The sequence below is a fragment of the Oncorhynchus tshawytscha genome, linkage group LG08 (assembly GCF_018296145.1).
Source record: "Oncorhynchus tshawytscha isolate Ot180627B linkage group LG08, Otsh_v2.0, whole genome shotgun sequence".
In the NCBI taxonomy this organism is placed as follows: domain Eukaryota; kingdom Metazoa; phylum Chordata; class Actinopteri; order Salmoniformes; family Salmonidae; genus Oncorhynchus; species Oncorhynchus tshawytscha.
The window spans coordinates 20,443,625-20,457,694 of NC_056436.1; the positions used below are offsets into that span (position 1 = coordinate 20,443,625).

The window sequence follows — 14,070 nt, forward strand, 5'->3', positions numbered from 1 at the left end:
TCCCGCTCTACTGGTACATGACATAGCAGGCTTAGAGCTCCATGCATCTGGCATCAGATTGATCCAACTCTCCTGAAGTGAAGTCCTTAGGTAGCGTGAGTGAGAATCATCAAACCTACACGTCAGTTTCCATGCTACACGGATGTGAGCTTTATCTTATAAAATGGATTTACTACTGTGACATTGACAAGTCCCCATAAATCAGTAGTTATTTCCTATCAGCTTTTTTTTGTTTTTGTTATTTAACTAGGCATGTCACTTAAGAACAAATTCTTATTTTCAATGACGGCCTAGGAACAGTGGGTTAACTGCCTTGTTCAGGGGCAGAAAGTTTTTTTACCTTGTCAGCTCGGGATTTGATCTTGCAACCTTTTGGTTACTGGTCCAACGCTCTAACCACTAGGCTACCTGCCGCACCTTGATACATTCCTCTGAATTAATGTGCCAGTAAAATAAGTAGGCCTACTATGGTAGAATGTTACTACTACACGTCTGCAATCTTCTTATCTTGGTATGGATAATTCCATATGGATTCTGTCATGGAGGTCCCGCCAGGGAAAGCCTACAATAGCATCTGGAAACACTCACTTCGTTTAACTGGTAGGTCAGAGGAACATTTGACAAGCTATGGGAACCCAAAAACATTTCAGGACTAATGGATGAGGTTAGACTGAACCTTAGAGAGGGTTTCTCAGGTACACTACATTAGCAAAAGTCTGTGGACACCTGCTCATCGAACATCTCATTCCAAAACCATGGGCATTAATATGGAGTTGGTCCCTCCCCTTTGCTTCTATAACAGCCTCTATAACAAACTGTTGCCACAAAGTTGGAAGCACAGAATCATCTAGAATTTCATTGTATGGTGTAACATTAAGATTTCTCTTTGCTGGAACTAAGGGGCCAAGCCAGAACCATGAAAAACAGCCCCAGACCATTATTAATTATCCCCCAAACTTTACAGTTGGCACTATGCATTAGTGTAGGTAGCATTCTCATAGCATCTGCCAAACCCATATTCGTCCGTCGGACTACCATATGGTGAAGCGTGATTCATCACTCCAGAGAACACATTTCCACTGCTCCAGACTCCAATGGCGGCGAGCTTTACAACACTCCAGCTGACACTTGACATTGTGCATGGTGATATTAAGCTTGTGTTTGGTTGTTCACTTCAGCACTCTGTCCCGTTCTGTGAGCTTGTGTGGCCTACCACTTTGTGGCTGAGCCGTTGTTGCTCCTACACATTTCCACTTCACAATAACAGCACTTACAGTTGACCGGGGCGCTCTAGCAGAGCAGAAAATTGACAAACGGACTTGTTCGAAAGGTGGCATCCTATGACGGTGCCACGTTGAATGTCACTGAGCTCTTTAGTAAGGCTATTCTACTGCCATTGTTTGTCTATGGAGATTGCATGGCTGTGTGCTCGATTTTATACACCTGTTAGCAACGGGTGTGGCTGAAATAGTCAAATCCACTCATTTGAAGGGGTGTCCACATACTTTTGTATATATAGTGTATGGTAGGGCTAGCCTGAGAATATGCCTGTCTGTGATGAAGAGATTACCAACACAAGACCATTGAAATATACTTATTTCATATTTTTTATTTTACACAACATAACAACACAGCAGATGTTGTTTCTATGTACAGTTTTTTTTGTGCCTTTAAACAAAGGCAATATCAATGTCATTGAAAAGAAAGCTTGAATTTGTCTTGAAAAAATATCAATTTAATAAGAGGCCAAGTAACAAGTCTTTGATAGTTTTTTTTGTATTGTCTCTATATACAGGAAATGTTATTTCCTTGTAATAGAAAGGCTTTTTGTGAAATCGCTCTTATTCCTCTCGATCCCACATCCTGTGTCAGGGACAGCTGAATTCCTGTTGGTGCTCCTGGCAAAAGGACAACTGTTATGCAAAGGTAAGGCACCAATGCTTTTCTCTTGCCACAACTTTAACATTGGGACTATGTAATGTATAAGTGGACAGGTATGTTGGTTCTTTTTCTCAATGTTTTCCTTTTTCGTTTCTTTGTTGTATGGGTATGAAAACACTGCTGAGCTCTGGGCTCCGAGCCCTCCTGGAGATTTTCTCCATCGGAAGAAAGCAGGGATGCAATTCTGATTCCTACAAGGCAAGCATCCATTTTATTGTTGGTCTTTGAAAATAAAAGTAAACTGAAACCCGAGGAGAAGAAAAAGAAAATGGTTCAAAAACAGATTTCCCAACACACACACACACACACACACACACACACACACACACACACACACACACACACACACACACACACACACACACACACACACACACACACGCACACACACACACACGCACATACACACACGCACACACACACACACACAACAGTCACACAGTGCTTTCTAAAATCCACTCTGAACTGGAAAAGGTGGCCTTCACACTGTCTATGTCTTCCTGTTGAAGTACAATCCCGTTCATGGACATACTCCGCTTAGACCACATATTCCCAAATTGTGTTGTCCCAACATAGCAGTGGTGCTTGGACGAGTCCTCGTTTAGAGAGTACCTACGTTTGGCCCTCACCCCTTCCACCGGTAAGGTCAGGTACTTGGAGGAGGGTCTGGGGTGTGCACGTCTCAATATGGGGGTGTCCTTGACACTCGAAAAGGGTAGGGGGGAGTGGAATACTGGGGCGCACGGCTGCTCCAGAGCCGTGGAGTTGTTGCGGTTGGTATTCTGGGTCTCAGCGTTGGGGAGGGCCTCTATATTGGGCTCAGGGGTGGCAGCAGCAGCGTAGGGCTTTGGTGCAGGCTTGCGCTTTGGCTTCAGAGACCCTGAGGATCCAGGTGTGTTCCAGCTTTGGGTCACCAGGGACGTAGCAGTAGAGCAGTCTGGGAGAGAGGTCTCGGACGAGTGCGTTAGCGTGTCTGACGCGTGGCCAACAGCCTTTAGACATCCTCCACCCCCTCCGTCTGACCCTCCCATGGCCTGCTTGGACACAGAAGGTGTGACACTGCACCCCTGAGACTGCGCCCCGTTGGTCTGTGAGTGGACATTGGTGACAAGGGTGCCTTTGCCCGAGTTAGTGGTGTTGCAGACCTTGTAGCGAATCATGAGGATGATGATGAAGACGAGGACAGAGGCCACGATGATGCCACCGATGATGATGATCATGGTGCCTCCCAGGAACTGGGACTGCATGAAGTGACAGCGCAGGTACTCAGACTCGGTGGTGAACTGGACACAGCCCACCACGCGGGTGGCGGTGAGGGAAGTGATTCCGTCGTCGTAGATGGCCAGAACACACAGGTCATACGACGTCCCAGCAGCCAGGTTGTTGACTAGGAAGTTTTTGCTTGTGGGGGGAATCATTCTGAGAGGAGAGAAGGACAAAGGAAAGATATGTCAATGTGGATTTAAATGAAATGTGTTATAAAGACAATTCATGTCATTAATGCATACTCGTTTCTTACCAATTGTTAAAATGTACTTCTGTTTCTGGCAAGCAATTTCCTATAATCTTAAAACAATGCTAGTTGCTGCATTTTATAAATATTGTTATATAATATCTCATTATCCCAAAACTACAAGGCTAATAAAAATGAATATATTTTTGGAGAGCAATGAAACCTAAAATGTTCAAAGACAACATAAACAACCTCAAGATGTTACAGCATTGCGTGTGCAATATTCCTGTATAACATTAGACAGCATACATTGACAAGGTGAATGCTAATGTTATTTATATTCCTGAATATCATTTGACCTCTAATGTTGTCTTTGCCATTGTGGTGTTTTTTTATTTGGAAGAAAGTGGCCAAGAAAGCAGCATTTATTGGTGGCTAGCTGTGTTATTATCTCTGTTATTAAAGTTGTCCTCGCTATTTCTGCCTAGGACTGTTCACTCTAAGAACCAGCAAGGACTCATTTAATGAACAACGCTCTCAGGCCTGTCCATTCCATCCCTCTTTTTTAACCATCTTCTGACAAATATTTGGAGAATTTAATGGTCTTAAATAACTGCCATAAAATTCTGAACAGTTAACACATTGATACATTCTAGAAATGGCTGACAAATGGAAAGACTAAGCCAGTCATGGTAATTTTCGAGTGAAGAGATATCCATTTTTACATTTACATTTTAGTCATTTAGCAGATGCTCTTATCCAGAGTGACTTACAGTAGCGAGTGTATACATATTCATCACTATACAAAAAGGAGTTACAACAACATTACTTGGCAGAGATTGTCATTGTCATTTAAAAATGCTTAGCTTTATCGATCTTTGAAACTGTGACAGTCACAGAATAACCAGTAAATACTGTATTTATTTTCCCTTTCTTTGTTGTTTATGATTTTGCGATGCTCAAAACCACATGGAACTGACTGCATTGCCAAAGAAATTCAATTAATTGAATCCTTTCATACAGAAAACTTAGCTTATGGCAGGCACGTAACGTGGCTCTCTACCAGTAGAGTACATTGTCAAGAAAATGACTGTGCAGCTATTAAAATGTAAAAGATAAAAACAATAGCATCCAAAAAGTAAACAACACTTCCACTGATTCATTTACTATTAACATTTGCTGAGCCTGAGGTTGTCAAACCAAGATAATGTAGGCTGACTTCACATGCAGGTTGACATCAACCAACAGTCATCGGGCAATGTGCACAGCACATCTCCATCCAGCCGTGTCATCGAAATCTACAGCTAATGGAACGTTTTTCTTCTTTTAGTTTCAAAATATTTAAAATCACATGAGACACAGACGAGACATCATTTTAACAAAATTGTTAAGTTAGCCTGGGTGTGTTTATTGGACAATAACATGGAAATTGGGGCCATTTAATTTGAATGAAGCTGTTTCTTTTATGCCTTAAGCACATCTGAGCCAGGTATTACCTGCCCCACAGGACTTTTTGCTGGCTAAAATGGCCCAAGTTAGAGTGCTTTAAAAGAGGCTCATTCTCCTGATTTGTGTGCACATAAAAGCTTGCTGTACAATTTGCTTTTGCCCACATTTTTTAATCACCCCCCCATTGAGTAATAAATATGCTTGAAAGGAAAATGACTGTGTGCAGGTGAAACAACCAGAGGTGCAACTTTGGTTTTAGAAGTGGGGGGGGGACATAATTATTATTTTTTCATCCAGTAAGTTAAACACTCCAAATAGCCTACCGGACCGCTCGGAGGTGTCCGCATGGTCCTAAATCATACCATTGCCTCATTTTGTATCACATTCCAATTATAAAACTGGGGGGGGACAAAAATGCAATTTCAGAATGTGGGGGGGACATGTCCTCCAGTGAAAGTTGTGCCCCTGGAAATAACTATAGAGAAAACTATAGTAAAACCGAAATGGCCTGTGCTTGTGGGATATATAGACAGGCGACATGCTATTCAAAAGGTCAATGTAACCCAGAGACAATTGGTGATCCTTCATATACACACAAGAACACAAACTCAGTACTAGTGAGCGGGACAAATTTGATTTTGTAGTTGGGTGAAGCTTTAAATAAGTTATTTTTAAGACTATGTTAGTGGAAAATGAGTAATACTGTTCAATGCACAACCTGAAGATACGCTAATGTTAGAAACCCTTTAAAAAGAAGCCTGGTGTTCGCCACTCCCAACTCTCTGAGGATAGATGCTGCAGCCAGCCATTACACACCCTATGCTCAAAAGATAGAGGACTGGTTTCCATTCATGCCTCTACAGGCAAAGAGAGCAAAGGGATTGATCCTTCCCTATTAGATCAACAATAAAAAGTGACAGATGTATTTGTTAATGAACCGCAGATGGTTTCTTCCTGCCCATTGGAGTTCTCCAACTACGTAAATCCATGTACTCCATGTGCCCATTGCAATTCCAGTTAGTTGTAGTTGTTGAGACTGAAATAGCCATTTTACTGAGGACCTCTTCGAAATTAAATAATATCCTATTCACATCACAGAGAAAACAGGCCGGTTATGTGCTGCTTCACGATGCAGAGTTCAGCTCATTTTAATCTATATGAAATCATGACTGAGAGACTGCTGTCTTTCTTTGATCCCTCTGCCACACAGCCCGCCTGCTCTGAGCCAATGTGGGGATGTGAGTTTTGCTTTGCAGGGGTTTTACTAATTAATTTTCAAGGATTACAAAGGATCTAAAACAGATGTAATAACATTGGGATTTGGTTTTTGTAATTCCACTCATGTATTTTTTTTAAATATTTGTTTACTCAATTCTGTTGTACAAATACAATCACTCACTGTACAACAGCCTAACATGAAATGTAATAGATTACAATCCAACAAATCTAGCATGAGCTACCAGCTAAATATCTTTAAATCTCAGATTGTGGCTACCGTAATTGCTAAGCAATTGAATATTGGTTGATTTTTAAAGTTGTTGAAAGCCTATAAAAAATAATTTGGGGTTTGCATGGTGTGTGAATGTGATTGAGAAAAAATATATATTATGCACAGATGAATCTCCATAAAAACATCTCTGAACCAATACTATAAGTGCACTTGATTGAAATGAAATCACCACGAATTTCATACACAAATCCAGTCAATAAAATCACCAAGAGGGGATTGAACAGAACCTACCTGTAAACGAGAGAGTCATCATAACTGCCATTGTACTGAATCTGGAACATCCGGATCCCAGGTATATTCCTCTGGAAGTTGAACTTGATCAGCGCAGTGGAGGACGTGGCCTCGGCGATGACCACCCGTTTATCTGTGCTAGTTTTGGTGTCTCCAGTGTGGTTGCTGCCGTTGGCCCCAGCCCTGGTGGATGTGGAGATGTCCGAGGAGCCAGGGTCAGGCTCCTGGATGTTGTTGGTGCTGTTGGAGATGTGTGGGAGTTTGATAATCAGCAGCTCCACAGTCTGATGTGCCTCACCCGCCGGGTTGGACGAGATGCAGGTGAAGGATCCTGTGTCCTTCACTGTGCTGATCAGAATATCCAGGGTGCCGTTGGTGTACACAAGCGTTCGGGAGGAGTTTGCCACCAGCTTCCCCTCTGGGGAGATCCAGTGTATGGCAGGCTCAGGGTCCCCCCGGGCCTTGCACCTCAAGACCACCCTCTGGCCTTCCAGCACCCGCATCTCATGGGAGTGCCGGGTGATGAGAGGAGGTTCACACAGGAACTCCTCCTCAGGTATAGACCAGAAGTAGCGTCCGGAGAGATGCTGCGGTGAGGCGCATGTCTCCAGATCATCCTCTCGGCTCAGGCGCCTCAACCACAGCAGCTCACAGTTGCAGTGCAGTGGGTTCCCACCAAAGCTCAGCGCGAACGAGGGAGAGTTCATGATCCCAGATGTGGCCAAAACCTGGGCCCGCTGGAACAGAGGATCAGGAGGGAGTTTCTGTAACTTATTAGAGGTCACATCCAAGCGGTTGAGCTTTTGGAGAAGAGAGAAGGTCCCCTCAGGAATGTAGTCGATCATGTTGTGGTCAAGGCTGAGGGTGGCAAGGCTGGTCATCCTCTGGATAGCCTCCCAGGGGATGGACTCCAGGTTGTTGTAGGACAGGTCCAGCTCCTCCAGGGCCAGCAGGTCATTGAAGGCCCCCAGGTGGATCAACGTCAGCTGGTTGTTGTTGAGGATGAGGTGGTGCAGTTTGGACATGCCGCTGAAGGTGTCATTGGCTATCCGGATTAGACGGTTGCTGTTCAGGTGCAAGGCGCGGAGGTTCTCCAAGTCAGCGAATGCATGCGGCGTGATGAAGCTAATGGTATTCCTGGACAGGGTAAGGTCCTGCAGCCTGGTCATGTTGGCAAAGTCTTTCCTTTTGATGCTGGTGATGAAGTTGTCGGCCAGCCGCAGCTCCACAGTGTGCCTGTCAATGTTCGGGGGGGCAAAGAGGAGCCCTTTTTTGGCACAGAGGGTTGCGAGGTTGGGAGATAGTATTTGACAGACACAGCGCTTCGGACAGATCTGGGCCTTCACTGCTATTCCGATAACCAACAGACAGACCAGCAGTTTTTCCATTGTAAGTCAGGTTCAAACACCTGCAACATAAAACAGAGAGAGGGAGAGAAAAATAGATAATTTATCATCTGAACTGGATTATTTCATTCATTTCATGACACCAGCAGTGACACTGACAGCCTGAGTCAAAGATGCTCTGATACTTAGTTATATTTCACCCCAGTCTTGAACATCCATTTGTATAATGTGTCCATTTAGTAGGACAATACCCAGGGGTCAAAACTTGTTGAAATGACACCAGTATAGCTAGAAATTGATTGAGGTCAGTACAAATAAAAACGGGTTGAAATGACATCAGTACAACTAGAAAGTGGTTGAAATGACATTAGTACATCTATAAACTGGTTGAAATGATGTCAGTACAAAAAAAAATGGGTGAAATAACGTCAGTACAACTATAAACTGGCTAAATAACGTCGGTACAACTATAAACTGGCTAAATAACGTCAGTACAACTATAAACTGGCTAAATAACATCAGTACAACTATAAACTGGTTAAATAACGTCAGTACAACTATAAACTGGTTTATTAACATCAGTACAACTATAAACTGGCTAAATAACGTCAGTACAACTATAAACTGGTTAAATAACGTCAGTACAACTATAAACTGGTTAAATAACGTCAGTACAACTATAAACTGGTTCAATAATGTCAGTACAACTATGAACTGGTTAAATAACGTCAGTAAAACTATAAACTGGTTAAATAACGTCAGTAAAACTATAAACTGGTTAAATAACGTCAGTACAACTATAAACTGGTTAAATAACGTCAGTACAACTATAAACTGGTTAAATAACGTCAGTACAACTATAAACTGGTTAAATAACGTCATTACAACTATAAACTGGTTAAATAACGTCAGTACAACTATAAACTGGTTAAATAACGTCAGTACAACTATAAACTGGTTAAATAACGTCAGTACAACTATAAACTGGTTAAATAACGTCAGTAAAACTATAAACTGGTTGAATAACGTCAGTAAAACTATAAACTGGTTGAATAACGTCAGTAAAACTATAAACTGGTTGAATAACGTCAGTAAAACTATAAACTGGTTAAATAACGTCAGTAAAACTATAAACTGGTTGAATAACGTCAGTACAACTATAAACTGGTTCAATAACGTCAGTACAACTATAAACTGGTTAAATAACGTCAGTAAAACTATAAACTGGTTAAATAACGTCAGTAAAACTATAAACTGGTTAAATAACGTCAGTACAACTATAAACTGGTTAAATAACGTCAGTACAACTATAAACTGGTTAAATAACGTCAGTACAACTATAAACTGGTTAAATAACGTCAGTACAACTATAAACTGGTTAAATAACGTCAGTACAACTATAAACTGGTTAAATAACGTCAGTACAACTATAAACTGGTTAAATAACGTCAGTACAACTATAAACTGGTTGAATAACGTCAGTAAAACTATAAACTGGTTGAATAACGTCAGTAAAACTATAAACTGGTTGAATAACGTCAGTAAAACTATAAACTGGTTAAATAACGTCAGTAAAACTATAAACTGGTTGAATAACGTCAGTACAACTATAAACTGGTTCAATAATGTCAGTACAACTATAAACTGGTTAAATAACGTCAGTACAACTATAAACTGGTTAAATAACGTCAGTAAAACTATAAACTGGTTAAATAACGTCAGTAAAACTATAAACTGGTTAAATAACGTCAGTACAACTATAAACTGGTTAAATAACGTCAGTACAACTATAAACTGGTTAAATAACGTCAGTACAACTATAAACTGGTTAAATAACGTCATTACAACTATAAACTGGTTAAATAACGTCAGTACAACTATAAACTGGTTAAATAACGTCAGTACAACTATAAACTGGTTAAATAACGCCAGTACAACTATAAACTGGTTAAATAACGTCAGTACAACTATAAACTGGTTCAATAACGTCAGTACAACTATAAACTGGTTAAATAACGTCAGTAAAACTATAAACTGGTTGAATAACGTCAGTAAAACTATAAACTGGTTGAATAACGTCAGTAAAACTATAAACTGGTTGAATAACGTCAGTAAAACTATAAACTGGTTAAATAACGTCAGTAAAACTATAAACTGGTTGAATAACGTCAGTAAAACTATAAACTGGTTAAATAACGTCAGTAAAACTATAAACTGGTTGAATAACGTCAGTACAACTATAAACTGGTTAAATAACATCAGTACAACTATAAACTGGTTAAATAACGTCAGTACAACTATAAACTGGTTGAATAACGTCAGCACAACTATAAACTGGTTGAAATGACATCAGTACAACTAGAAAGTGGTTGAAATGACATTAGTACATCTATAAACTGGTTGAAATGATGTCAGTACAAAAAAAAATGGGTGAAATAACGTCAGTACAACTATAAACTGGCTAAATAACGTCGGTACAACTATAAACTGGCTAAATAACGTCAGTACAACTATAAACTGGCTAAATAACATCAGTACAACTATAAACTGGTTAAATAACGTCAGTACAACTATAAACTGGTTTATTAACATCAGTACAACTATAAACTGGCTAAATAACGTCAGTACAACTATAAACTGGTTAAATAACGTCAGTACAACTATAAACTGGTTAAATAACGTCAGTACAACTATAAACTGGTTAAATAACGTCAGTACAACTATAAACTGGTTAAATAACATCAGTACAACTATAAACTGGTTAAATAATGTCAGTACAACTATAAACTGGTTAAATAACGTCAGTACAACTATAAACTGGTTAAATAATGTCAGTACAACTATAAACTGGTTCAATAACGTCAGTACAACTATAAACTGGTTAAATAACGTCAGTACAACTATAAACTGGTTAAATAACATCAGTACAACTATAAACTGGTTAAATAACGTCAGTACAACTATAAACTGGCTAAATAACGTCAGTACAACTATAAACTGGTTAAATAACGTCAGTAAAACTATAAACTGGTTAAATAACGTCAGTACAACTATAAACTGGTTAAATAATGTCAGTACAACTATAAACTGGCTAAATAACGTCGGTACAACTATAAACTGGCTAAATAACGTCAGTACAACTATAAACTGGCTAAATAACATCAGTAAAACTATAAACTGGTTGAATAACGTCAGTACAACTATAAACTGGTTCAATAATGTCAGTACAACTATAAACTGGTTAAATAACGTCAGTAAAACTATAAACTGGTTGAATAACGTCAGTACAACTATAAACTGGTTCAATAATGTCAGTACAACTATAAACTGGTTAAATAACGTCAGTAAAACTATAAACTGGTTGAATAACGTCAGTAAAACTATAAACTGGTTGAATAACGTCAGTAAAACTATAAACTGGTTGAATAACGTCAGTAAAACTATAAACTGGTTAAATAACGTCAGTAAAACTATAAACTGGTTGAATAACGTCAGTACAACTATAAACTGGTTCAATAATGTCAGTACAACTATAAACTGGTTAAATAACGTCAGTAAAACTATAAACTGGTTAAATAACGTCAGTAAAACTATAAACTGGTTAAATAACTTCAGTACAACTATAAACTGGTTAAATAACGTCAGTACAACTATAAACTGGTTAAATAACGTCAGTACAACTATAAACTGGTTAAATAACGTCAGTACAACTATAAACTGGTTAAATAACGTCAGTACAACTATAAACTGGTTAAATAACGTCAGTACAACTATAAACTGGTTAAATAACGTCAGTAAAACTATAAACTGGTTGAATAACGTCAGTACAACTATAAACTGGTTGAATAACGTCAGTACAACTATAAACTGGTTAAATAACATCAGTACAACTATAAACTGGTTAAATAACGTCAGTACAACTATAAACTGGTTAAATAACATCAGTACAACTATAAACTGGTTAAATAACGTCAGTACAACTATAAACTGGTTGAATAACGTCAGTACAACTATAAACTGGTTGAATAACATCAGTACAACTATAAACTGGTTGAATAACATCAGTACAACTATAAACTGGTTGAATAACGTCAGTACAACTATAAACTGGTTGAATAACGTCAGTACAACTATAAACTGGTTGAATAACGTCAGTACAACTATAAACTGGTTGAATAACGTCAGTACAACTATAAACTGGTTGAATAACGTCAGTACAACTATAAACTGGTTAAATAACGTCAGTACAACTATAAACTGGTTAAATAACATCAGTACAACTATAAACTGGTTAAATAATGTCAGTACAACTATAAACTGGTTGAATAACGTCAGTACAACTTTAAACTGGTTAAATAATGTCAGTACAACTATAAACTGGTTAAATAACATCAGTACAACTATAAACTGGTTGAATAACATCAGTACAACTATAAACTGGTTAAATAACATCAGTACAACTATAAACTGGTTGAATAACATCAGTACAACTATAAACTGGTTGAATAACATCAGTACAACTATAAACTGGTTAAATAATGTCAGTACAACTATAAACTGGTTGAATAACATCAGTACAACTATAAACTGGTTGAATAACGTCAGTACAACTATAAACTGGTTAAATAATGTCAGTACAACTATAAACTGGTTGAATAACATCAGTACAACTATAAACTGGTTGAATAACGTCAGTACAACTATAAACTGGTTAAATAACGTCAGTACAACTATAAACTGGTTAAATAATGTCAGTACAACTATAAACTGGTTAAATATACTAACAGAAAGAAGAAATGTGTGTTTACATGAATCACTAGCCTGTCCATACACTATAGTTCCGAACAGAGCTGTTTACTTTTAAACACATCCCCTGCTGCTCTGCTCTCTACCCCCAGAGTGAGTAATGTTATCCCTGTGTTGGGGTCACTCACTCAGCATTAGAAGTGTGTGGGGGTGCCGAACAGAGGAGCTGTTTCATCTTGCTTAAGCCTGATCTGTGGACTGCAGCGGACACATCTAGCACATGACCTTGACATGCGGGAAGGTATCACCGCCGTAATTACACTGAGGAAAGTATGGAATGACAAGATAAGTGTCTCGCTACTCTCTCAGCCTGGCTGCCTGCCTAGCTGCCTGCCTGGCTGACTCCATGGCTACCTGCCTGGCTACCTAGCTGGCTGCCTGGCTGGCTGCCTGCATGGCTGCCTGCATGGCTGCCTGCATGCCTGCCCGACTGGCTGCCTGGTTGCCTGCTTGTCTGTCTGCCTGTCTGCCTAGCTACAAAGGAAGGATGATGGGCAAATTAAATAAAGTCAATGTGATGAGGTGTGAAAAATTCTGACAGGAGAATTTAATTTCGTGCCATAGAGTGAATGGGATCATGTCGACATAATGGTCTATCATCATAGTCAGCCAGACCATACTTGACACTGACACATGCCAAAACCACAGGCCTGTATGATGTATGAACATACCTCACATTTGGAAAAGGCCTCATTTAGCCTATAGGATGATCTGGCATGATACAGTATGTCATTTTAATGAAGTAGAAAAGGTACTCGTCACATGACAGGCTACTAAATGTAGGTAAAGAGCCAATATCTGCATCCAAAATAGCACCCTACTGTCCCTATTCCCTATATAGTGAAATACATTTAACCAGGGTCCATAGTGCACTGTATAGGAAATATGGTGCTATCGGGGACACAGTGAATCACATGACATGCATGTCCAGTGAACTTGCATGGCAGCCTGTGTGATTTTCTAATTTTCTAGTCTTGTCTCCAGAGCACACAGGAAGGTCATACCACCACAGGGTAATATAAGCAACACTGCTGCCCACTCACAGAGCAGACAGCAGGATCATGTTCATTACCACACTGTAATTCTTTACCATCGATTTTCCTTTCCAGGCTATACATACTGTTGTTTGTGTGTGCATGAGGGACTAGAAAGAACGGGGATGAGGGAGGGAAGAGGAGGAGGAGAGAAATAGGAGATCATAATGGAGAGAGTGCGCTCTCTCTCTCTCCCTCTGCAGTCTGTATTGCATATACAGATCTGCAGTGGAACATTAAATATTTGATTCATTGCTCGGTAGATCTCATTCACAAGCCTGGATAAGGGCCTTCACAACA

The 14,070-nt window shown here is 39.6% G+C and overlaps 1 protein-coding gene across 1 annotated transcript in view; it reads right to left on the reverse strand.

The window, feature by feature from the left end:
- Window positions 1-1,612: 1,612 nt before the first annotated feature.
- lrfn5a (leucine rich repeat and fibronectin type III domain containing 5a) overlaps window positions 1,613-14,070 on the reverse strand; it is a 52,511-nt gene continuing 40,053 nt past the window's right edge. Inside the window, exons 2-3 of the mRNA XM_024430333.2 lie at window positions 6,585-7,992; window positions 1,613-3,360 (exon numbers count right to left, since the gene is read on the reverse strand). Coding sequence (XP_024286101.1) covers window positions 2,376-3,360; window positions 6,585-7,972 — 2,373 coding nt within the window. The 5' untranslated portion in view covers window positions 7,973-7,992 and the 3' untranslated portion in view covers window positions 1,613-2,375. The remainder of the gene's footprint in view (window positions 3,361-6,584; window positions 7,993-14,070) is intronic.